Below are 26,588 nucleotides of genomic sequence, written 5' to 3'. Positions count from 1 at the left end.
TGCCTCATAATATATTAATTTGTAATTAAGATAATTAACTCCTTTAGAACAAATTATCAGTAAACAGTGCCTGTTCCCATGTGGTAGGTTTATCAGAAACAATGTGTATGACAGCTAATCTTTATGCTTGAGGCCCTGTTTTTATTTGGATAACTTTCCACTTTGTGTTGTAAACCTTGCTGTAAGTTTCTATCAGCTGTGCAATCTAAGCTTATCCCTTCCAGATCTCTAGATTTTTCACCTATACATTACCCTAAGGTCAAGTCCAAGAAGACCGTAGTTTGTCAGACTTGAACTGGTGTATAAACATAGTAGACAGGGTATCCCCAGATGAGGACTGTAAAATGCTTTGCTGATATATCTTGATTACAAATCAATTTCTAATAATTATCTGCACATGAGTTGGGATTCTAGCAGGCTGTTCATATATTCCCTTTATAACTTACTGTTGCTGTTCACAAGGGTGTATAGGATGAAAAAGTGTATTACAGAGTATAACATTGCAGATGAACATAATAGAGTTAGTATTGCATTAAATGAGACCCAATGTTGATGATCTATGCAGGGGTTTTCAGACAAACTGAGAGTTGTTTTAGACTCATCAAGTACCCTTCATTGCATTATAATCAAGTACAATAAGTATCAAAGTTTAAATGAGGTCAAATTGCAACATTTCCATGTTGATTTTTTATGACCAGATCTTAATAAGGCTAATTCTGCAAATATTACTTTTGAAAAAAGAAGTTATAAAACATCTGCCTCAACAGCTGTACAGCCATGTTTACTTGTAGGAATGGAGCTATGATTACACAAAATTTCCCCAGAATGTTTTATATGCTTTTAGATTTTTAAAGAATTATCTCATTCTGATAAAAATGTTATAATTGTAACTTCAAAAGTTAAACAAAATGATCAAATCAGACAAGATTTTTTAGTGACATAGTGCCAATAAGCAAATGAATCAATTCCTGGAAAAAATCATCCCGTTCTTTCCACTTTACTAAAAATGTAAACTTGATGATCAGAGGCCTAAGCTAAAGTCAGCCCATAAAAGTAGGTCAGTTTTGGAATTGATTTCAGCATAGCCAAGGACGTATACTTAGTATATGGAATTTTATAGTAAACTTTGATGGTAATGTATTTGATTATATGTGAGGAGATATGAAAAGAATGTGTAATTTTAAAATCTTTAGATTTAATGAAATTCATTGCAAAATTGGTTATTCTATATGTGGATTTTTTTTAACTACCCCCCCCCCCCCCCATTTTTTTTTTTTTGTAAGTCAGATATCAGACAAAAGCAATGTAAAGACCTATGCTTGAAATAAAGCTTTAAGAGATTAATCTAATTTTAAAAATGTTATAGATTTTAAGTTCAAAAGACAAGGTTTGAAATTTATATGTTGCATGAAATGGTTCCCAGATGATAATTTTAGTTCTCTTTGAGCTTTGTCAAGGTCAGTTCTCTTTTTCTGCACCTTTATTAAGTCTTCCAACTTTTTTTAATCAGGGAAGACAACCCAATATAAATAGAAGCTATAAATGCTTAGTATTCTATAAAACCTGTGAACAAATCAACATAAAAACAGATATGCTGTAGTTCAGTGTTATAAGCGATAGTGTGACAGCTATAAAACAAGACCATTCTTAAAACAGATCCATACACACATCACCTATAATTGACATGTCTATCACATATAAACCAGTAGAATCTGTATTATTGTACTTTTATTTATAATTTGAATGAAGTCGACAAAATAAGAATAAACCAAACCAAAACGAAAATTGTTGAAAAAATATAATAATTTTATATTAATATCGTTAAAACTCAGCAATTTAAATCTCTTAAAAGTAAAGTGGTCAATTTTTTCATAACTCCTTGGAACATAATTTTAAGTGCTTATTAATGTGACAAACTGACAATACATTGAGTTGGGCAGGTTTGATTTATTATTCTGGGCTGACTTGACCTGGTACATACACACGTCTAGTCCACACATCTAGAAGTCTGCCAGTCTCCGATCCTGCCCTCTAATTCGTCTCTCAGCTCCTTTAATGCCCTTTCTGATGGAGTTTATATGTTCTTTGTCAACCCAGTAAAATCAATTTTCACCCATCGTCTCCTCATTTGTCTAGTGGGCTTCTTCAATGTTAAAGCAGGATTTTCCTCATAATACCAGATTATATACATGATATTGTCTGACCTATTCCTTATATAGAAGATAATGCAGGAAAATCATTCTCTTCAACGGAATAAGAAAAATCAATGGGAAAAAAACATGAATTACTTCAATTTCCCTCTTTAACATTTTATGTCTCAATTTTAATAGTGCAGTGTTCTTTTAATTTTCCCCAGCTGTAAGTGCAATAAGGTTCTGATAATTATCAGTGTGTAGTACTGAGTAAATTGTTACACTGGTTAATAAACTGTGATAGCATGACTAAAGTATGTGGTATATTTAGAAATGTCTTGTAATCCATTCCTAGTTATCTGATACACAGTACACGGACCAGCACCCCCTGAACCTAGAGAGAGTGACAGTATTTATATGTAAAGCTTCATTTGTTGGCAGTCTCATGTTTCATTTTGTACAAGGATGGGATTTGAACTTTTTGTTGTGTTTATAATACCAGAACAATTGTTTAGCGAGGAAATGAAGAGATTTAGTTACTGCTGAATCATGTCATAAAGGGGTGACCAATGACTTTAATATGCATATAATAATTTTCCTTTATTAGATCATATCAGTAAAAAATTATTTACTTTGTGATAAAAACAGTGTATTGAACTTATGGTACCATAAATTCAAAGGTTGAGGTGGAAAATTAAGTCTAGAAAAATCTCATGGCTAGTTGTAAAGTTAATATAATTGTTACATACTTGCAGTACATAGGAAATTTCCTTTTTGGAAAACCTTGATCTTTTATTTTGAATCTTTAAAAAAAGGAACATACTTTATATTTAAGTAATAAAATGGTTTCTTTCGACACAATGAAATAAAGACCATTTAGGTCACAAAGCAACCCAATTTTATCCATGTGAAAAATTCTACCTCTTACAGTGTAATGCTGACAGCTAGTGGAGAGGGGACTTTCAGTCTTGCTTAATGCCAAATAATACAAGGAGAAATATTAATGCAGTATTTAATTTACAGTGAAGGCTTTAGAAAGATATTTAAGGAATTAATTTTTGACAAATAAAGTGATTACTTAGCTAACAGAGTCGGAGATTTATTGCTCTGAAGCGAGAAAGCACCAAAATCAATATCCCAGGATATCATTTGTTCAGAGAATAGGACAAAAAGATACATGTTAGTGTCCGCCTCTGTAATGTTTGATAAAAAAGAAATCTATCAATACTTATATTTAGGCAAAATAAATAAATAAAAAATAATTAAATGTAAGTGTTGAGGAGACAAGCCAACAACTTTCAAGTCTCTTATCTAATTTTATCTTAACCAATTTAGGGATGGATCAAATTCAAGCACACCATTTTCATTTATTTTCAGAGGACATTTAAGATTTTTTGAGGATAAGATACTAGTATTAGAAGTATTTTACCTTTATTTATGTAAATATTATTATTTATGCATATTAATGTATTGTTGGATCATTTGGTTAATATGTGGTGTTAAAAGTACTATTATATCATTTAAACATTCATTTTACTTTGTAGATATTGGTGATGTTCCTGAGAACATTAAGTTCCTAAAAAATCTTCAGGTTTTGGATGTCAGCAGCAATCCTCTTACAAAGTAAGTATTCTGTCTGAACTGCTGATCAGCCCTAGACTCATTAATTATATAGCAGTGTGAACAATTCATTTAATCCAAGGATTATATAGGTATAGGTGCAGTCTGTACAGTTTGTTTTATAAGTATGCACATGTGCAGTAAATTTGCAGGCAGTGGGTGTGGTCACATTTTTGACTTATTAAGTTATATAATTTTGTATTATGTATGTAATTCCTGCGTACTTAATGTTTGATAGGATTTGACATCATGCAAGTATATTTTTAGATAATTAAAAAAAACAATTGTTTTACAAGCATTGTCAGTAGATAATATACCCAGTGAAAGCCCGTATCCGGCAAACTGAAGAATTTATACTTTCTACCTCTGTATTTTTCTTATGAACATGTAAAGTTTTTTTTTTAATGGTTAGGCAAAACTGCTAAAGGGGATGTGAACTTGTGTTCATTGACATGAAATCTACATCACTTAATTAATTAACAAGAGGATGTCATGTGTCACACAACAACCAAAATATATGTATTGCTCATTTAATAGGAAAGAATCTAGATGGGTGCTCAAAATAAAAGTAAAACCGAAATAAAAAAAAAAAAAAATAAGATAAAACATATGTTATTCTGATACAAATCAAAGAAAATTCTTCAACTTTCCTTAGTGCCAAAGTGACAGAATTGAGAAAAAAAAATCTGTGTTGACCTTTTTGAGGAATGCCAATATTGATGTTCTGTTAACAAAAGTGCCTTTATTAATTATCTGGAAAATGGCATGCTTTTAAGCAAGGCAGAATTAACCAATACCATAGTGGACCTAAATGGGTGGGAGATGCTTTCTAATCTAGCGCTCGAAGTTTCCAGTGTAAAGTAATGATGCTTTAAGCCCAAATTAAAGATTTTTCAGTGTATTAAAATGCTTTGTTTTTTCATTACAGACTACCAGAAGGTTTTACGCAGCTGAGAAATCTCACACATTTGGGACTCAATGATGTTTCGCTCATGCGACTGCCACCAGATATTGGAAGGTATAGGATTCTATAGGTTCCACTGTATGTTGCAGACTTTGTTGTAAGGAGTCAAGAATGATTGAGTGCAAGTTATTCAAGTTTTAATAAGAAGATATGTGAGAGAGACACTTCCTTGTATGATTTAGACCCTTGTTTCAACACTATTGCAAAATCCCCGGAGTATCTTTTATTTGTCAGTCTCCTTCCTGAATCATCTCTCATGGTTAAAGTTTTTATTATCATTTATGTATTTCAATTTTAAATTGGGATTTATACTAGTTTAAGTGATAGCATTATATATAAAATTGAACTAGAATTGTGTATGTATAATAGCCATGAATGCATAAATTTCTCCACATACAATTTGCCATGATCACTGTAATGAACCATAAAGCACATATTATTCTTGTACTTGATATGAAGAAATACTAATTTTTAGCATTGTAAATTACAATGAAATATCAATATATATTCAAATGTTAAAAATCAGTTGAACTGTTTCTGTTTGCAGCCTCACTAATCTGGTGTCTTTGGAGTTACGAGAAAACATGATTCAGTTTCTGCCCCAGTCCATGTCCTTCTTGGTCAAGCTGGAGATCCTGGACCTGGGGAGTAACAACATCAAGGAGCTGGTGGGTGTCTTAATCTGTTAATATAATACAACTAAACTGGTTAAAAAAAAAACATCATAAAATTGTCAAGGGGCTGATGATGTTTGTCCATTCCTTTATGTCACAGTTTTGTAAGATGTTGCATTTAGATATGTTATAGTGATAGGTGGCATATACTTCAGATTTTACTCTAAGGTAAATCAAGATCAGTGTTTCTTTCCCAAAAATCCATTTGAGTAAGATATTAATTTTCCCATTCTTCATTTCCTCATACAATTGCTGAAGCAATAAATCACATATTTTCTAGAATGTATATAATGAGTATTTTTGAGTTAAATACGAAGTATGTAAAGATAGGTATTGGAAGTCTTCAGAATAACTGTCTTCAAATTTTATTTATAGAAAAATCATGATGCAATATTTTGAATATTGTATGTTCCCTAGTAAAGTTCTTATCTGCAACACTCTACACAAATCATATTATTCTTATAAAGGTTGGGATTCCTTCTGAAGATGCAATTTTTTAAGCAAAGGAATTAATGTTCTGAATCAAAAGTGCTTTTTTATGAATGAGGATTAATTGGCTCCAATGTACAGTTTTAATCCAGTTTTGCAGAGATTTTTGATAAATTCGATTCATTTGTTTATGAAGTACATGTCTTGTAAAAGTAGTACTTGTATGAACATAAAAATATTGATCAGAGGACATCAAGGACAAATGAATTGTACCTCTCAGAAAGCGGCATCTAGTTTATCCCCCTAATGGAGGAACACTGTTGAGATGAATTTGTCAAAGCCACTGATTTCACTTTTGTAACCTGTTATTGATCGACTAAAAAATGTCTTAGGACAGCTAGAGATAATAAGAAAGAACTACTGGTTCTTTTGTAGGAGCCATTAGCTGACAGTTGATATGTCTTGGCAATAAAAAGAGCACATCTATTTGTCTAGGGTGTAATTACTGGTTATTTAATGGTACTTTTACATAGCAAAAAACATGCTAAATATACAAAGACATTTTCAATTTTAGATAGTAAAAATGAATACAAGTTTTGTAACAATACAGAACAATTTTTCTTTCTTTTAGCCTGAAATAATTGGAAGTCTCCCAAGCTTACAAGAACTCTGGTTAGATTGCAATGAATTACAGGACCTTCCACCAGTAAGTTAATTAATTAGAGACTAGGCAGCATTTATACTAAGGACTTATGAATAGGGAGTTAAATTATTTAAAGAAAAGGGATAATATGAGTATTTCATGTGAAAGAGTGGATAAATTGAAACAAATGTGAAAAAATAAACAAATAATCCAAAACTTAATAAACAAACCACTAACAAGTCTCTTCTTTTTCATTGAATCCTAGGAGATTGGTAATTTAAAGAAGTTGACACAAATAGATGTGTCAGAAAATCAGCTAACATTTATCCCAGAAGAAATCTGTGGACTACAGAACCTGACGGATCTGTGTTTGTCACAGAACGACTTGGAAGATCTCCCAGAGGGAATCGGTGAGTTGGAAATGTGGGTCAGTAGGATATGCTAAAAATGTGGGTCAAGTCCGTCAGTTGTTTAAATGATAGTCCTGTGGGAATATGGCAAAATGTCTGGGAATATTTGCTTTTTGGTTTAGAATTGCTATGTAACACATAATTAGTGGCCTGCATCAAGATAAGCTGCACTGTAGTAATCATCAGGTCTCCGTGATCTTGGAAGATTTATCACAAAAAAATTAGGACCAAGTAACCTACAGACTCTATTTTATGCATAGGTGGTCACTAGGTCAAAGGTTCAGAATAAATAATAATCATCTATTCACATTTATTTTATATGATAATTTAATTGAGGTAACATGCTCAAATGTTAAGATAATTGATATAAAAATAACTTGACCCAAGTCCATTTTGAAACATGTTTTATACATGTATTTGAGATCATTTATTTAAAGTCAAAAATTTTTTCACTGCTTTTTAATTTCATTATCTAGACCTATAAGAAAACTATCATAATTGGATTCTACTTTTAGGGTCACTACAGAAACTCTCTATTTTGAAGCTGGACCAGAATAAACTGGGTGTTCTGCCACCAGAGATTGGAAAGTAGGTCATTTTAATTCAAACTAGAAAATAAAACAATTATCTTATTTTCTAATACATCTCAAAGAATAGTGTTGTGATATTGATAGTAGTTTAGATGAGTTTTTTGTTTCTCTTGAGTGATTCACATTTTTATCATGCACTCCATTTTAGTTGAAGTCAATAAGGTGGATTCCTATTTATACACACTAAAATCATGTGGATGAATTGATAACTGTGATTGTTTAAAACATGTTATGAAAATAATTTCGCATTTGCACGAGTTGCACAAAACATGGGAAATCCTCTAACATATATTATTAATGGCTTTAATGCCTTTTATCTTTTTGTAGTTGTGACAATTTGACAGAGTTGATACTCACAGAGAATTATTTAGAGGTAAGTCTGGGAATACCCTAAGAATCTGATTGAACCTATGTCCTTTCTTTAAAGTTTGAGAGGGCAGGAGTCTTTTTCATATGTTCTAAGTGCCATATTTTTAGTTGAAGTCCTGCAATGAAATGTTTAAATACCCTGTACATGTGAATTAACATAAATTTGGTAAAAGGCATCTTTCCATTAAAGTTCATATTAAATTCATTTCTGGACAATATCTTTGTGAGTTTTCTTATCAATGCTTTCTTTCTTAACTTTGTTAGAAGTGAATATGTCATTTTCTTAAATCATATTTTAGGAATTGCCATCCACTATTGGAAGACTGACTCATTTATCAAACTTAAATGTAGATAGGAATCAACTTAAGGAAATACCTGTGGAGGTAAGTTTTCTTTATCTCTGTAAGCAGAATATGTATCTAGACTTGAGACCAGACTCTTCTTTCTTGACTTTAAGATTGGAAAAAAAAAAAAAAAAAAAAAACTTTATTTTGTTATTGTGGTAAAACACTAGACAATCTATGCTTGTGTATGCTGTAGTAAAATTCTTCCTTTTCCTGAATTAATATGAGACTTGTTGATCAGATTGGACAGTGTGTTCGACTTAATGTGCTGTCATTACGTGACAACCGACTACTGAGGCTGCCACAGGAGTTAGGGAACCTGAAGGAACTCCATGTATTAGACGTGTCAGGGAATAAGTAAGAAATGTTTAACTTATACCAGCTGTCAGCTAGGAGTACTTGTTACAAAATGAAGATAAAGAAGTGTGAAAATAAGAACTGAAATAGTATTTGCCTGGGATACAGTCCCATACTAAAATTCTCGTCATGCTCTATTTCTTTTGTCTTTGCCAGGCTTGAGTATCTTCCCATTACAATCACCAATCTCCACCTGAAGGCTCTATGGCTCTCGGAGAACCAGGCCAAGCCGATGTTAAAGTTTCAGACAGATTTCGATGAGAGGACGGGACAACATGTTTTGACTTGTTTTCTCCTGCCTCAACAAGGCTTCCACACAGAAAGCATGGGTAAGGGGCTGGTCTTAATTAGCTTTAAATTTCTAAACAGTGTGTTTGTAGACTCGGGGGTCAAGAATTTATGGGTTTTTTTTTTTCAAGGAAAATTCAACTACTTTATACATACACATATAATCAAATTGTATTTAATATATATTCCATCATTTTTAAATGTATATGTATTTAAGTATCATGATATGGATTTTCACTCTGTCATAGGAAAAATATTGTAATTCTAGACCCCTAAATTAATTTATCCTAATGGAAAATTATTAAAAATCCTATCCATTGAAGAGTTGTCAACTTTTTATGAACGTGAATTTAGCCCAGTTTCAGTTGACTGCATGGTAGCCATTTCTTCTATCTTAACTTACATAGTTTTTCTATGCACATGTTTTTGGAGCAAAGCACAGTAAACTTAAGTGATCTAAGTCTGGAAATTGAACATACATGCATGCAGTGTTCCCACATTTGTCCACTGATGTGGGATTTTTGTTGTAGAAAACCTTCTGAAAGGCAGCATAGCTACCGATCGAGACAGTCGCCTAAGCTACAATGTTGACAGAGGTCTGTTTGCCTGGCTTCTCTCGCTGATAGCTTGCTACCTATGTCACAATCTGCCATGGCTCTTTCTCTGCCTCAGCATTTATACATCTCCATGTAGTCAATGCACTGTTAAATACTAAGATCTCAGGATTTTGATAGAGCATTTGTTTCTTCTCAAAAAGACTCCCCCCCCTCCCCTTCCAAAAAAAAAAAAATTAAATTGTGGTGGTAGATCAGAAATTATTGAATATTTTAGTTCTCTTTTAAAATTTTGAAAGATAAAAAAAATTACTTGGTTTGACAAAGTCGACAATTCACTTTACAATAAAATATTTGAGTAAAATGTGATGTGTGTAGCTTTAATGGCAATTTTTAACAGAAGTGCATAGCAATCCTGCTTTCTTTCTTAGATAATACATATGTAGTATAGTATGTGCATAGTATAGAAATGCTTTCTTTGTTGTTCACTTATACTGATAAATTGTATATGACTTCTAATTAACAAGTATCTTTAACTCTTTAATTTAACCTACCCTATTGATAAATATTCTATCTTTTTCCTACATTAAAAGTCTCGGTGTAGTTACTCATCCTCTTGATCTATTGTGTAATGTTTTAACATTGGCTCACTGCTTTTGATTTTGGGATGTGGTTGACATGCTTCTTGCTTGACCTGTTTTACAGAGAATATGTTAAATGGCAGCACTACTACTGATCAAGACAGTCGTCTGAACTATAAACTAGACCGAGGTTAGTACGACGCATATAGAACCTAGCTAGGCCTGAAAACTAGGGCTTAGGCATGGTCGTAATGGCTGATCATTGGTCAAGCTGTGATCAACTAAACCACATAATATTCAGCATTTGATAATTCAGACATTGGTTAAGGGTAATTTTCATGAAGGCTTGGAGAAAAAGTAATAATTTTTAACATACACATATTACCAAGTCTATGTATTAATAAAGGATGTAAAAATAAGTGGGGTTTTTTTTATTTGCAATCTTGCTATGGTTTTCTTCCACTGTAATGCTGTAGTTCACATAATTGTTTCTCTAAACCCTGGATCCTCTTTCCTGATGTCCCTTGTTGATTAATGATCTAACCAAACATTTCTCTCAAGAGAAATATTAAATTGTACCTGTAATTGTTACTAACAAACTACTTACATGTAACTTTGGGATGATAAAATTTAGACTAGTTGGTGGACTCATGTATTCAAGTGCTCTAAATCTTTAAGGCATGAAAGCTTTATATTTTTCTGTTGTCGGGAAAAGGTAGATGGGATTCGTAGTACTACTATGAAAATACTTAATTTAAATAGTATTGTTGAAATGACTTTTGTGGACAAATTTGACAGAAATTCATAACATTTGATATTTTTACTACAGAAAGTGTAAAGTATAAATCTGTGTTTTATGATTCATCTGTCCTACATTATCCTCATTTTTGTGTATGTATTTTAGATTTACCTGAGTATAGCCCAGAGGTTGACTTTGATGAACCAGTAAAACAGAGAGATAGTGTCATCACCTGGAATGTACCAGCTGAATCTGACAGTGAGGGGGAAGGGGAGGGGGTAAGTCTAACACAACACACTATACAGACATATTCTCTCTAATCAAGAGCATCAGGAATCAAACTTACTGACCATTTATATGTTGACATTTCCTAACATTCACTTAAATGAAGAGTGCTTTTTGTGCAAGTCAAATAAAAAATCCAAATTACTGACAATACTTCTAATTTATTAAAGATAGAAAATTTGTATTCAAAAAACATTCACATCTCATTCATCGATTAAAATAAAATTGCATGAATTCTGGTAAATTAACCGGCAGCCATGTATTGTATTTGTTTCAATCTTATAGAGCTGTTTTTTCTGTATACCAAAGGTAAAATTTTTCAAAAACTTTTTATTTTAACAAAACAATGACGTTCTGAATTTAAATTGCTTTATTTGAATGTTATTTCCAATTTCTTAGTTTCTTTTTATACTTAAGTGTTATAATTACATGTATATACACCAGTCTTGTACATATACATTTTGAAATGAAATTTTATCAGATTTCTTTATTATTTTCTGTGCTTCATAACAATTCCTAACAAAGAAACTGGTAATGTTGTATCTTAAATCATCTTTTCATTATCATCAGGAATGCTCTGTCAAACATATACAGTCTTTATTGCATGTGTCTTTAAGTTGCCTTGGAATGTTTTCATCTCTTTAAACATAGCCTCTCTGACTTTTTTCATTCTCAGAAATTTTTGCGACATAACACTCCTCATCCTGCCGACCTCAAAAGAAGGCATCCTAAGTTACCAAAGGGTAGATCCAGCATCGATGGCCACATCATTCCTCACCAAGAAAAGAAACCGGTACTTTACAGTTTGTTAAAATTATCATTAAGTTAAACAAAATCTGTAGATAGTTTTCCAGTATGTAATAACTAATAGATATTTTATAATAATAATTAAAAGTGTCAGCAATTTTGTTTTGCACTGCTAGTCGTTATATTTGTTTTTGATTAGCATCTTAGTACATTTATCACCAGTGATTGTTAATGTAATACATTAAACTATCTCTAGATAAACCATTCTGGCTAGAAATTTACTTGGTAACATTTGCTTGATTTTTTTTTTCTGTTATGTCTTGAGAAACCTGTTGCATTTGTTCACTGTCAATGTTCAATGTCAGTGGTTTTATCAGTAAATGCACATGTTCTAAAGCATTGTTTTTGGCATACAGGAAGATGAAGGGTTTGTCCCTCGAAGAGACCCTGAGTATCGTGGTATCATGGAAATTGAGATACCTCCTCCCCCTGAAAAGGAACCACTGCCTCAAGCTGCTCCCCCTAGGGTCATCATACCCGAGAAAAAGACGGTCACTCTTATTGATGAACCTGCTACAATTAGAAGTAAGTACCTCAGTACTATAAATCATCGTTATTTAAACAACTGAATTTTAATTTGTCCTTAGAACATGTTAATTGTGTATCAGATAATGTGAGGATATTGCCAAGTAATAATGAACTAGAAGTTTTTCAGTATTTTTATTACAATTTGTCTGTAATCGGGCAAAGGTAGAAAACTGAATGTGAGATTAACAATGATGAATCGTTTCTAGCTCCAGAACTTGAGGGTCCCCCACGACAGGAAAATCAACACCAGGAGGTGAGCTCAGAGGAAGAGTCTCCGTCAGAGACCCAACCCTTGTTTAAGGAGGTGTCTATTGACCCCACTATAGTCACCTACACCCCGACCTCACCGCGGGTCAATGGGCATGAGGAGTCTGATGCCTCTGATGTAGAGACTTCTCCAACAGAGGAGATCGTTGTCCGTTCAGAGATGCCCGACTCTGATGAGGTAAATACTGTCCTGTGTAGCATTTCAACATTAAGCAGGAGAAGTTTTAATCTCACAACACTTGAATTTAAGAGAAAGTAGGTCACATATTTAAAGGAATTTAGGTCAGAGTTCATCTTGAAAGCTTATGTGTTTCCATAAGATTTTCAACTAGAAATAAATAAAAACTACTTGATTGTGTTGTAGGAAGGGCAGAGGAGGCAGGTAGGGTTTGACACTGGTGACAGTGACGAGAAACACACTCCTAGACTACGTAGGAGGGACACGCCATTCTACAAACGAGACAAACGAATTGACAGGGATAAGAGTGAGGAGGCAAAGGAAGAGGTGATGAGGATCCTAGCAGCAAAGAAGGCTCAGGAGGAAGAGGAGGAAAAGGCTGCCTCCGAGGAAGAGGAGGAAGAAGAAGAGGAGGAGTTAGAAGTGGTAGGTGGCCATATATACATGTAATGGAGAAGTCTACCATTAAAATCTTAGTGATTGATGATCATAGATATTGTAGTGTCTACCAGTGAATTTAAGTGTGTAAGAATTTTTTTTTAAAAAGTCTTTAATTAGGAACCACATTAAATGGATAAAACAAAATGTAACTTTTACAGTAGCTATTCTTGTGAAATTGTATGAAAATACCTAAGGCTGAACAAGCAGAGTATTTTACTTCTTAAATTGAAAAGAATTAGCTTATGTAATTTGAATGATGTTGCAGTCTGTTTACATTTGATTGACAGCCAGAGGAGGAGTCATATGAGGGAACACGTGTAGGTCAGCTAGAACTGACGATGGAGTCGGTACCAGATTACGAAGAAGAGGAGGTAACGGTACACATATCTCGTCAGCCCGGACAGGGGCTGGGTATCAGTATAGCGGGAGGGAGAGGATCAACCCCCTTCAAGGGAAACGACGAGGTACTGATCTTACTGAAGAAGATCAAACTAATGTGTATTAGAAGAAGTATAATATAAGAAATAATTTTATTTTGAAAAACAGAAAATATCCTAATTTTACATATGTATTAGTCAGTTAATGTATTCTGTTTAAAAAAAAAATGATATATGCATAATTGTACATATGTGCATGGTATGACGTGTGTGTAGATGTATACATACCTGTGCAGTACGATATACATAAATATTTGAACAATGTATATAGTTTAGACAATTATCTACAGGGTGTGTTTATATCACGAGTGTCTGAAGATGGGCCAGCAGGAAAGGCAGGAGTTGTTGTAGGGGATAAGCTTATTTCGGTATTCCATTATTTAATAATATTTTAATGTTTTGATTTGGAAATTTTATATATCAACTTAATCTCAGTCTTCACAAGTATTGTGTACTCTAAAGCCAATTGTCAAAATTGAAAGGAAACTATGATTTTAATTTTTTTTTTAACTGTACCTTTGTTTGTAGGTTAATGGAGAGAGTTTGGTTAATGCTGATCATTATGATGCTGTTGATGTATTAAAGACAGCAGGAAATAACATTGTCATGGTGCTAGGGAGAGAGAAAATTCCCAAGGAAGAGGTTAGAAAGTCAATTCAAATTATCATTTTACTCTTTATATTCATATTATTTAAATGAAACCAAGAAAAGTCTTTGTGATATTGAGGTTTAGATATGTAAAGAAAAGGTGCTTGGGACTTCTAACTCACATCATCATAACCATTGCACATATAATTGAGATACCAGAGTTTGAGGTATTGAAGTTCAAATATACTGTAAACCAACTTTTATTCGCGACGACTTTATTTCGCGATTTACCGTGTGTAAACTAGTTCGCGACGATGAATTTTCGCAATCAAGTCGTTTTAATAGAAAAAGAGACTTTAAGGACCCGTTCGCGGCGAGAAATATTCGCGATGACGAGGCTCTCGCGAAACTCGCGAAAATTTCTCGCACGCGAATAAAAGTTGGTTTACAGTAAGTCAAAAGTTAAATTTCTATTCATGTAAGATTAATTTATTGTAAAAATATACTAAATCTAAAACTGCTTTAAACCCTGTAGGAGGAAGAAGAAGAGCCTGAGAAGGAAGAGATCAGCAATACTGGTTTCGCTACTGTTACTTTCGATTCCGAGCCAGGCATGGAAATTTATGGAGAGGTAGGTCTCATCTGGTCTGTTGTGTTTGGCAAGAGAAAGTCATATCCTGTAGACCCTTTCTTTGAATATATAGTCAAGCTGAGATATTTGAGGGAATTTAACTCAAGCTGAGATATTTGAGGGATTTAACATTTAGATCTACTCTTATTGTGAAAGTAGCATCCATGCACACAATTTTTATGCTTGTCAATTAAAGATCATCTTGAGAAAAATAAGCATAATTTCAAAATAAGAGCTGAGAAGGAGCTTTCAAGAATGATTAAATCTGAATTTAGTACATACTCATGAGTGATTTGATTATTTCCCTATAATAATTGTTTTAGACGATCATGAGTGATTTGATTATTTCCCTATAATAATTGTTTTAGACGATCAGCACCACATTGAAGAGAGACCAGGCAGGCCTGGGTTTCAGTATTGCTGGAGGGAGGGGATCTGTGCCATTCAAAGGAAACAATCAGGTGAATAGATAATATCCAAACATTCGTATGCATTTGGTTATTCATTCTTCATTTCATCAGTCAATTTCTCTTCAGTTGGTCATTCATTAATAATTTATGTTCTGCATTAAAGTATTTTTTTCCCCAAACATTTGAAGCAAATAAAAATTTTGTTTTGTCAATGTGGTACTTGTATATTAAGTTGTGTTTTTTTCTCCTTACTTACTTTTTATTTTGTGTTTGCTTTGAGTTTGAATTTTTGTATATATAAAGTATATTTTTGTTGTCAGATTTAGATACATATATAATGGTTAAAACATTTGGAAACAAAATAGTTTTGGGCATTTGCCTCTTATGAAGTTAATATAATGAATGAAGAAAAAATTGATGAAAATTTGTATCTACTTAGCATGCTTCTTATAGCTTTTGTTACCATGGTTTAATTGATTTAACTGGTTGTCATTTGGTATACACATCATCATAATTTGCTGATTTGAATAATTTTGCAGCATATCTATGAGTTCTTAGAGGTTGGTATTGTCTGGCATGTTTTAGGCGTGATATCCAAGTCAGTTTTTGTTCACCCTCAGCCGGCATGAGTTTTTGAGTTCTGACCATGACCTTTAAGTTTAGAACATATCTTGAGTTTTTACCTAACTAAATTAGCTTTATTCCTTGTTAAAAAAAAAAAAACAAAACATTGACAGTTCGGGATATAAAAAAAGAAATCAACAAAGATTTCAAATTTATATAGATTTTTTGTAAGCATGAATGTATTTCAGTTCCAGTGACAAATAATTTATTAGTTTTAAAGACTAAAAACATCTTAGGTTTTTGATTTTATTGTCTTACAACAGCTTAAACTAAATACTTTAAATTGTCAGTAGTCAGTGTTAGTTTTTCTCTCACTATTTAATGGTGTCCGTCAAATGTCTAATTATCCAACTCTTAATGTAGTTATGGTAAAGTCTTGTGTAATCTTTTTTAGTAAAAATATTTCTTGGTATTCTTTAATTATTTCTTGTACATATAGGGTATCTTTTCATTCCTTTTTATCAAATGATAAATATAAGTTCTCTAAATAAGTTAGAAGTTCCAGTTGAAATGTTACTCATTGGAAGATTCAGTTATCAAATTCTAAATTACTTCACAGTTATGAGAAAAGAAAACTGATTAAAATTGTTGATATTCATATTAGCTTCAATATAAAGTGCCTAGTAGGTGTTTGTTTGGCATTTAAGATATAATTTTGGCTGTAATTTGTTAATATCTTCTGGCAGTTGCTTCATTCTCTTTTGATATATACATGTGTATCATACTCAATGAGTCAAAATGAAACTATGTGTATTATGATATGTACTACATGTGTTGCACCAACTCAAAACTTGAGTGCTTATTGAGCGAATTGAAATGTCCATAAAATGCAACCAATGAAATTGTAAGAAATACATGTACATTAAAAAAAGCCAGTCTTCTTTTTCTCATTGAATAACCTTGTCATTGGAATAAGGATCAGTTTTAAAACAGGTTCTTAGATCTTGACTGACTTGATAAACCTTAACTTCCTTTAATTTTGATTTTTTTTTTTCATTGATGCATTGCATTCAAATACCAAAATAGATTTAGCAAATATTTTTAAGTCACATGCACATTGTGTAGAGTAAATTACCACCTGAATGCAGACTGCCCCATGAATTAAAGATTTCAGATAGTCTAAAGTGCATTTTGACATTGAATACCCAGTTAACAGAATAGTTTCGACATTATTGCATTAATGATATTGATATTATATTCACCTTTGGTTCCCAAATGAACAGCATGTAAGATTTATCACTGAATTTGAAAATACTGCATGATTGCCTATTGAAGGGATATTTAAAGAATTGGAGTTGATTTTTAATGAATTTATTTATTAAGAGATGGGCAGATTCTGACCTTTAAAATATTTCTTGATTTCATCGCTATCCTTGGTGTAGATTTGTTTTGTACAATTCAGATTTTGTGTGTGTTTTGTTGGTAAGATTTGTTTTTGTCATCTTTAGTGTTCATTCAAATTTATGAAGTGATAGAAAGCAAAAAAATCTTTTCCTTAGTATTTTATAAGGTGCTATGTTTCTAACAGGCTATTTACATCTCCCGTATTGTGGATGGAGGGGCAGCTCAGATGGATGGTAATCTGAAAGTAGGAGATCGAATTATATCTGTAAGTTATTCACTACTCAGTGAAACAAGGCTTTTAGTAATGCTGGAAAATTCTTCAGCATTTCGTTAAACATTGTTTAAACATGTATAGAATAATGCACTGAAATTTAAGTCACTTTGGTTCTACCTACTTTTGACAAACTCCATGGTCTTTTGTTACAATAAATTACCTGTTCCTATCCTCTGTATTTCAGATCAATGATGTAGACTTACAGGATGCCAGGCATGACCAGGCTGTAGCTCTACTGACAGGAATCGATAAGGAGATCAAACTCGTTGTTTATCGTGAGAAAGTGGTTTCCCCGGAGGAGGCCCAGACCGAGCCCCCTACTGGACAGAAACTGGACAGTCTGACTCAGCCCCTGATCACCTGGAATGAGAAACTCCCCACCGCCAAGCCAGCTCCTATAGAGACCCCACCCATCAGTAACGCGGTGGAGAAGAGTCCCTCTGTCAGTCCGAGTCCATTCTCGGCTTCTATCCCCTCATCCTATACATATCCCACACCGTCATCCCTAGGTTCATCTTTCTCTTCTCCAAACCCCACCTCCCCACAGACGAGTCCGAGAATATCCTCAGATTGGAACACACCCCCTACAACTTCTGTGCGACCCCCTACATTTGTGTATCCAGGATTTAATAGGACCTCTACACCTAGTGTATCCTCAACAAGTGCACTAAAAACTTCCACAGAAATTAAGAAGGAAACGTCCCCGTATTCACAAATGAAACTCCCTACTTCCCTTATAACAAAACGTAATAGTATAAAAAGTGACACAGAGACCACTCATGACAGCAAATCTGTGATGGATTCTTCTTCAAAGGACACATCTGCCCCCAATTCTAGTTCTGTTGTAAATCATATAGGTAATAATGAAGTCAGTAGTGTAGATTCTAAATATCCCATGGAGGAGGTGACTATTGTGAAGGCAGGTGGTCCCTTAGGACTCAGTATTGTGGGTGGTAGTGATCACTCAAGTCATCCATTTGGAATGGAAGAACCTGGTGTATTTGTGTCCAAAATCGTTCCCGATGGAGCAGCATCCAAAACAAATCTCAAAATCGGAGATCGTATTTTGTCTGTCAATAATCGGGACGTAACAAATGCCACGCATCAGGAGGCTGTGATGATGTTGATTTCACCGACCTATGAAATTAACCTCAAAGTTCGGCATGATCCACCACCGTCAGGCCTAAAGGTTAGAGAACATTTCATCAATAGATATTTATATTGCTTTTGTTTTAAACCTCCAATTCAGAGAGTAATTCTTTGGAAACTGTGCATTTTTAAATGTATAAAGATTAAACTCTGTGTTTTAGGATGTTTTCTCCTAAGAATTAACATTTACAGTAGATTTACAAACTTTTCTTATTTTTACAGGAACTAATTGTTGAGAAAGGCCCAGGAGAGAAATTAGGAATGAGTATTAAAGGTGGAGTGAAGAGTTATGCTGCTAATCCCAAAGACAGGACAGATGAGGGCATCTTCATCTCTCGGGTTAGTAAATGGAAATCATACTGGTTTACCTGGTGTGCGCACGGTGGGCTATCGTCTAACTGTATAAATCAAGTAAAACTACTGTGTAGAGATACTGATTTTTAAAAAAAATAAGATATTGAGTCATGATCAGCAAACAATCAAACTAAACAAAGGGCTCCTCAGATGCAGATGTGATTTTTCCAACTTTTTATGCACATGCAGAGACCAGTTTTGAAATATGATCTTCAGTCAAAGAAAATGAGAATCTTTTCAGTTTTCAGCAGCAATATACAAATGTCCTGAAGTTTGAATCCATTCAAGGGATAGTAATTATATCCCTGACTCTAACTTTTTTTGTTGCCTGGCAATTTTTGCCTTGAGTTAACATCATGATGTAACCTTAAGACATGGACATCATATGCAACAACTTAATATAAATGTTTTATCCAAATCTAATCTAGGGCTTTAGCATATGGCTTGTACATGGCTGTTTGACAAACAGACGACAATGCCAGAATTAATTTACAATGTATTTAATACATACTGCATTTTTTTGCATTGAAAAAATGTAAATTTATATTTTTGTCATGCACTGCTCTAAGATTCTCAATTAATGCTTGCATATCAATCACTGATACACACTTGTAGGAAGAAAAATTATTGGTTATGTCTAATTATTGGAACTGTGTAGTATAATCAACAGTGTTGTTAATTATAAGTTTGTATTGCAGATCAACAGTGATGGTGCAGTGGCAAGGGATGGCAGACTTCAGGTTGGACAAAGAATCTTGGAGGTATGAATCTCATTTTACTTTGTACGGTAATGAGAAAGTGTATTTCAAAATCAAAAGTAAAAAATGATGAGAATATGAAATGAATGGACTGTTAGATCATTATTGCCGGACATAGGACCATTGTATTGTTAAATGACCTGTACTTTATAGGTGAATGGTACCAGTCTTATTGGAGCCACACATCAGGAGGCGGTCCGAGCCCTCAGAAGTGTTAGTGATCAGATGGTCATCATGGTCTCTGATGGCTTTGACCCCGCCCTTGACCTGCAGTCTCCTGACTCCCCTAATGCCCCCATGCCTCCCAGGGGGCGGGGCGATTCCATCTCCAGTATTGACAGAGATGGCGATGATCTCGATATTATTAAGAAGGTGGGTCAGAGCTTCTCCAGTTTGTGGATTTAAGTTTTGCTGTTGTCAAACTCTTTTATTTCCATTTATCCTGTTGTATCCTTTATGTGTACTGATTTTCTTCTCTATTAATGAAAATACATTGTGCATTTAATCCTTATTTCCTATAAATACTGATGTTGTTTAATTGTAGATTTTCTAGAAAAACTAAAATTAAATTAATGTTGTTAATTGCTGCACTCTTGAGCACAAACCTATGTAGATGATCTCATCAGCGACTTGTGGTGACTGTGTATTCTTATTTCCAGTTTGTTTCACAATATCTATGTAGACGTAATTTTATAATTTCAAACAGCACTACAAGTCCTGGTAGATGGTAGATACATGTTTTTGTTGACCTGCATGTGTTTGTTGTTATGTGTTACTAGGAACAGGAAGCCAATAAAGAAGCCAAGCAGTGGGAGGAGGAAGAGGCGGAGCTAAGGGTTTGTACACGCCCAGTTTCATGATGATTGACATGGCTTATGTGTTTTAACCCCATGTTGCCATTGTTGTGCTCATACCTTTTTGTCAGTTAACAATCGTAAGGGGTGTTTAATTTCTTATAGTACTGACCTACAATATATGTAATTTTTTAAAGTCAAGATCATCATTGTATCTCTCTACAAACTATGAAAATCATTGTTTTACAAAGGAAAAAAGATTATTAAAAAAAACCTTTCAGATGAATGAAAACAACCATTGTGTGACTCATGTAGTCAAGATTACTGATATACATGTAGCTTAATTTAGCAATGAAGCGCTGAACTGATTTTAAGAAAAAAGAATAATATACTGCCATTTGTTTCTTATTTTATGTAAATACTTGTTAAAAAACAAATGTTAAAGGTACATTTGTACTGGTATCAGTGGATAAGTATAACATGCACACATTGTCTTGATTGTTATCTGAAATATGCTTGATCTTGTAAGGTGCCATCCGGTAAAAAGAATAGTAGGAGAAATGAGAATTGATAAATCCTGTATTATTCAACTACAACCTTAGTTCCTAACACATGCACAGAGTATTACTAAATTAATTCTATATAAAAATTTCTTCATTGAAAAGGGATAAATGGTCAGAGACTTTAAAGTTTGTTACTTATCTTTTAGAAGCACTGTATAATAGGAAAGATCACATTTTTTGCTGTGTTTCACATTATAAAATTTGTTTAATAAAAAGGGAAAAAAAAATCTGTTACAAAACAATCAGAAATTTACACATATGTATGTCTGTGTGAACTATTACAAGAAGGTAAAGTCTTGTCAATAATGATTTCATAAGATCAGTCGGATATTCAGACTTGATTCTGACCTACAGAAGTAATAATTATCCCATTCTCTTTACAGAGGCAGCAACAGCATGAGAAAATTCCTGAGACCATTGAAAATGATATCATTGAGAACACAGTCAATCAGGTTTGTGATATGTATTAAAGAAATTGATACATTATATTTCGCTAGGAGATAAGATTAGTTCTACTGCTGATGTTTGTGTTTGATGAAGCATGCACTTGGATATGAATAAAGAATAGAAAGCGTTGTTGGTTGATTAAATTCAAAGTTTTTTACATTACTTCAAAACAATTCAGATAATCATCTGGAGCAATTTTCAACGTCGAAAATGTAAACTATATGTCCCTCGTTTGATTGTTTTAAAAATAAACTTAGTAAGTAATTAACAGAATATTTTTTATCATCATTGAGATTATATTTAATATGTGTAATATATTAATTGTGATGATATGATTCAACTTAATATTAAAAATATATGTACAAAATATCTGTATGTATACCATGAATACCGCATGTCCAAGGGTTTTTCATTTGTTTCTGAATGGATATGCAAACTCCTTGGTTGGTCTCATATTTTTGTTTCTTCACAACTTTAGAACAACCATTTCTGTTATTTCATTATACTAATAGATTGTACATTTTTTTTGCAGAATTCGGTAGAAAATCAAGTGCCTCCAGAAACAACAGTGACAATTGCACCTTTGGTAAGTTAGGCAGAATTCATTTCTATTCATATGCATTTTCTGTAAGTAAGAAGTTGAAGGGTTTTTGTTTATTTAAAAAAGGATCAAAAGTGGGCACTTTTCTGGAACAGAATGAGACAGCATGTTGCAAAATTATATAGACAGAATTTTTTACACTTAGATATATTATACAGTTTTAAAAGAATGTTTTTACACCATCACTGTCAATTACTCTTATTAAAACACATTTAGATAAAGAAACATTTCCTTACTACTTGATGAATTATAAAAGCATGACAGTTCTTGTTTTGAATGAAAATGTATGTCTCATATACAAATACCTGATAGAATGATACTAATCTAAATTATTGTATGTGCATGACTTATAAATCTTCCTGCATGCATCATGTCTTGTGACTTTTTTCACATCAGCCGCCTGCTAAACCAGCCATTCCACCAAAACGGCCACCTGTACCACCCAAACCTTCGTACATAGCTCGGCCGGAGAGTTTAGAGGACCTAGGTCCTCCCCCCAAACCCCCACTGCCAGCCAAACCCGAGGTGGTGAGCCCTCTCAGTCCTGTGGACCCAATCAAGCAATCAAGAATGCCTTCCGGTGGTAAAAAGGTTGCCTCCCCAAAGCAGTCTAGAATTCCCCTGGCCAAACCTGCTGTTCCTCCCAAGGTAATTAAATGTCATGCTGGAAGGAGATCATTGTTGTTTTTCTGTGTTAAATGGTGGTCTTCTGTCCAAGCAGGAAGCCATTACTCATGTGTTTTCAGCCCCAAAACCGATTTGTTTTATTTTATTTTGGACTTGTGTTTGTGCTACATTTCTTTATTGGCATATGCTTAACTCAAAAAACTTTCTTTTCTGCATGATTTTGTTTTGTATTTTTCAGTATCATTATGATTTTCTCTTTTGTTAAATCTTAAAGCATGAATGATGACTGGTTTTGATTTCTAAACTAAAAGAATAGATGCATATACATGTAGAATGAGGTCACACTTTCACACATTATTGACTGAATATACAGTCAATTTTCATTATCTCGAACTCGATGGGACCTAGAAAAAACTTCCCAGATATCCGAGGATTCGAGGTATTGAGGGTAAAATAATAAAAGAATAAGTGGTTGGGACTTCAAAATATGTATTGTTTTCGAGATATCGGTGTTCAAAATACCAAAGTTCAACTGTAGTTATCAGCTGTAAAGAGAGATACAGTGGAGCCTCATTTATCCGGACGCTGTGGTTCCCAGTCAATTTGTCCGGATATATGAAGCATCCGGATACCTGAATCACCAGTTAATCAAGACAAAATGACATTAAAAAATTCCGTGCCGATGAAAAATCGTCCGGATACTGAAGCATCCGGATATCTGGCGTCCGGATATCTGAAGGTCCACTGTATACTGTCACAAACACATTTGGTTTGATATTTTAGCATTTGTTTACTGAATGTTGAATTTTAATGCACCAGACTTAAAGGGTCAAGTGAACTTTACTGATCAAAGTTTTTCCATCCTTAATTTTCCTTTACCAAAGTTTGAGGTCTCTTATGGTTTTGATTTCCCCTGCAGAAATACTAGACCAATCAAACATGAGAAATACCTAGCTTTCCTATATATATTATGAATTTAAGTTTGTTCAAACTTCAAGAAATTTAAAAGTTTAAACCTGCAGCTTTAAGACAGAAACAAGTAAAAAAAAAAACACGATGGCACTCATGTTAAATTAAAGCTTAGTAGGGGGAAAGAGTCAACATAAAAAATAGATAAACCAGTGAAAAACAAAAGGTTTGAGTATGTAAACAAACTGCCTTTGGATTGTGTAAACATTATAAATTAAGTTGATACTGGAAATTAAAATGATTGAAACTCAAAATTGATGACTTTTATGAGAAGTGAAACTTATCCACACATTCATTAGCTAATTCAGCTGAGCATTGTGGCTCATGGACCTCTGTTTTCCTTTTAGACATCACATTTAACCAATGCCATACCAAAGAATGAAAAACTGTCTTTCAACGACAAGAAGCATTTCTTTGAAAAGGAGATACAAGAACATTCTGGTAAGGATTAATGTAATTTATCAGCTTCTAATTGTTTGAATTATTTAATATTGTGGGCACTTTTTACTATGGTACAGATGTATGATCAATATCAAAATGTGAACTTAAGCAACATATAAACAGCTATTTTTTGATAGTCAAATGTGTATGTAATGTGCATATTACCAGGAAATTCCGATTCCGTATATGGTAAATTAGTTTTGCTAATATATGTACAAAACATCCAAATCTTTTGCAGGTATTATGTCACAATGTGTAGATGTGCATATTATATTCCATTATTTTTTCCGGGATTCCTTGAATATAGAGATGAACAGTTTGTCAGCGCAACTCCTCATAAACCGCTGCACAGAATTTCGTCAAACTTTGAGGTATTTAGGACACAATGTATAGATTTGCATATTACTTTTTTAATTTTTCAGTGGCCATACCTTGAATATAGATGAACAGTTTGTCAGCAACTCCTCATAAACCGCTGCACAGAATTTCGTCAAACTTTGCAGGTATTTAGGACACAATGTGTAGATGTGCATATTACAAAATTCAATTTTTCCGGGTACACTTATTTTGAAGATAGAGATGAACAGTTTGTCAGCACACTCCTCTTAAACTGTTGTACATAGTAGTTTTGCCTATTTTACATTCATTTGTATAATGCTATTCCATTATTTATGATTATCACATTTAAATGTCTATGTAAGACATTTTGATGTGAAGATTTTTTTGCAATTTTTTTATCTATACTATGTATTTAAAGTGCACTGTGCCTGTGTCATTATGTGTAGGCCACACAATTTTATTTTTATCAATATCAGTGAACTTAAGAACATTAAACATCATTTTTTGATAGTCAAATGTGTATGTAGGTAAATTAAGATTTTGCTAGTTTATGTCATATGTATAATTCATTTGAACTTTTCATTTCAGTGGATTCATCAGATCAACAAAGGTAATTATTTTAGACGTAGTAGTGGTTTACATTATCTTGTCTATTACTGATTATCAGTTTAGCTATTTTATTTACTTGTGTAGGCCACACAATTTTATTTCTTTAATAGATAGAATTTATCATTCTGATAGTCTACTGTAGGAGCATTTAATTAAATTTGACAAATGGTTTTGTTTTTAAGGAAAGTCTAATGTAAATTGGGATGGTTTATATTGAACATATATTATGAATTTTAGAAACTTAAAATGGAAAGGGAAAAGGTAGGAATAATTATTTTAAAAAAGGAAACCCACACACTTGATCACCATATAGAGTTTGGGAGGTGAAGCTAGGGGAAAAAAAGAAGATTTAATCATGAATTATGTCTAAGGGATTTGGTACAAAGAATAATGTTATGTCAACCTGCACTTGCATGCAAGCATCGTTCAATCTAAAATGCTTTGCTAAAAAGAAAGAAAAAAACAACCTTTATCCCATTTGTTGAATTTTCATGAAATTTCAGATTTTATAAATTTGGCATGTGTTTGTATAACTATTTTATAGACCAGATTAATGTTCATACTAGTAGCATGTAATATGATAGAGCTTTCCATGTAATACCTGTACAAATTAATCATATTCCTTCATTTATTCTCTCAGTCTCTCCAATGTTTTTTCACACTGAGCACGATTGCTGTGAGTTTAAGTGAAGCTGAATGTTTATTTTTCTGTGCTGTGTTTTGCGGGGGCTTTTATTTGTATGTCTCTCTGTATCTTGATATAGCAGCTCTTCAAGTTCTTATGTCGTACGAACCGCCAAAGCCGAAAAACGGCTCCAGGAAAGACTGATAAAGGAAGGGCTACTGGAAAAACCACTAAGCCCCGCGGAGCAAAGAGAATTGGAGGCCGATAAAAGGGCCGCGTGGCGACAAGCGAGGTCTGTCAACCACGATCATCATCACTCAGGAGCTTGACACTGTTAAATTGACTGAAGCCAGAAAAGTTTTCATATCATGAAACTGGAAAACATATAATCTTTTTGGCATGAAATTCATCCTTCATTCATTCTGTTTTGTATCAATATATATATATTTAATAATTTCCAAAAAATTTTACCGATCAATAAAGAAAATCTTGGGATTTTAAAGTCAATTTAACATAACATTTTCATCCATCTAATTCTTATTATTTTGATCATCATGCATCAACTAATGGTTTGATATTAATGATTTAGAATGATCAACTTACCTTTAAAGATAGTAGGCTGGATGGAAGAAGTATTATTTATTTAACAGTGGAGTGCATGATTAGTCGAGGTTTGGCACCTCATGATTTGGTTTTGGATTTTTTGAGCTTTCTCTGTACCTGATTAACATGTCTTGTTTGAATTAACATTTTTTACACCTAGTCCTGGGGTATTAGAGGTAGAAAAATCAATATTTATTTATC

The 26,588-nt window shown here is 33.3% G+C and overlaps 1 protein-coding gene across 18 annotated transcripts in view; it reads left to right on the top strand.

The window, feature by feature from the left end:
* The window catches only part of LOC134251691 (protein scribble homolog), a 34,604-nt gene that overhangs the window by 3,317 nt on the left and 4,699 nt on the right, over positions 1 to 26,588 (top strand). For 3 of the 18 annotated variants that reach the window (XM_062734117.1, XM_062734115.1, XM_062734100.1), the window contains exons 3-39: positions 3,677 to 3,755; positions 4,681 to 4,770; positions 5,264 to 5,384; positions 6,451 to 6,525; positions 6,728 to 6,872; positions 7,388 to 7,460; positions 7,790 to 7,835; positions 8,131 to 8,214; positions 8,417 to 8,532; positions 8,689 to 8,861; positions 9,351 to 9,416; positions 10,080 to 10,145; positions 10,860 to 10,972; positions 11,265 to 11,288; positions 11,656 to 11,772; positions 12,143 to 12,311; positions 12,521 to 12,759; positions 12,946 to 13,185; positions 13,488 to 13,664; positions 13,928 to 14,005; positions 14,166 to 14,279; positions 14,761 to 14,856; positions 15,225 to 15,317; positions 15,806 to 15,826; positions 17,419 to 17,499; positions 17,693 to 18,697; positions 18,880 to 18,996; positions 19,710 to 19,772; positions 19,923 to 20,141; positions 20,549 to 20,605; positions 21,510 to 21,578; positions 22,106 to 22,159; positions 22,571 to 22,822; positions 24,118 to 24,211; positions 25,139 to 25,160; positions 25,397 to 25,420; positions 25,924 to 26,076. In XM_062734117.1, coding sequence (XP_062590101.1) covers positions 3,677 to 3,755; positions 4,681 to 4,770; positions 5,264 to 5,384; positions 6,451 to 6,525; positions 6,728 to 6,872; positions 7,388 to 7,460; positions 7,790 to 7,835; positions 8,131 to 8,214; positions 8,417 to 8,532; positions 8,689 to 8,861; positions 9,351 to 9,416; positions 10,080 to 10,145; positions 10,860 to 10,972; positions 11,265 to 11,288; positions 11,656 to 11,772; positions 12,143 to 12,311; positions 12,521 to 12,759; positions 12,946 to 13,185; positions 13,488 to 13,664; positions 13,928 to 14,005; positions 14,166 to 14,279; positions 14,761 to 14,856; positions 15,225 to 15,317; positions 15,806 to 15,826; positions 17,419 to 17,499; positions 17,693 to 18,697; positions 18,880 to 18,996; positions 19,710 to 19,772; positions 19,923 to 20,141; positions 20,549 to 20,605; positions 21,510 to 21,578; positions 22,106 to 22,159; positions 22,571 to 22,822; positions 24,118 to 24,211; positions 25,139 to 25,160; positions 25,397 to 25,420; positions 25,924 to 26,076 — 4,825 coding nt within the window. The remainder of the gene's footprint in view (positions 1 to 3,676; positions 3,756 to 4,680; positions 4,771 to 5,263; positions 5,385 to 6,450; positions 6,526 to 6,727; positions 6,873 to 7,387; positions 7,461 to 7,789; positions 7,836 to 8,130; positions 8,215 to 8,416; positions 8,533 to 8,688; positions 8,862 to 9,350; positions 9,417 to 10,079; positions 10,146 to 10,859; positions 10,973 to 11,264; positions 11,289 to 11,655; positions 11,773 to 12,142; positions 12,312 to 12,520; positions 12,760 to 12,945; positions 13,186 to 13,487; positions 13,665 to 13,927; positions 14,006 to 14,165; positions 14,280 to 14,760; positions 14,857 to 15,224; positions 15,318 to 15,805; positions 15,827 to 17,418; positions 17,500 to 17,692; positions 18,698 to 18,879; positions 18,997 to 19,709; positions 19,773 to 19,922; positions 20,142 to 20,548; positions 20,606 to 21,509; positions 21,579 to 22,105; positions 22,160 to 22,570; positions 22,823 to 24,117; positions 24,212 to 25,138; positions 25,161 to 25,396; positions 25,421 to 25,923; positions 26,077 to 26,588) is intronic. The other 15 variants (XM_062734101.1, XM_062734102.1, XM_062734109.1 and 12 more) reach the window with 15 other exon arrangements.

The sequence above is a fragment of the Saccostrea cucullata genome, unplaced genomic scaffold (assembly GCF_032062105.1).
Source record: "Saccostrea cucullata isolate Sc308-1 unplaced genomic scaffold, CSIRO_AGI_Scuc_v1 ctg168, whole genome shotgun sequence".
Classification (NCBI taxonomy): domain Eukaryota; kingdom Metazoa; phylum Mollusca; class Bivalvia; order Ostreida; family Ostreidae; genus Saccostrea; species Saccostrea cuccullata.
This window is presented reverse-complemented; position numbering and strand designations above follow the sequence as displayed.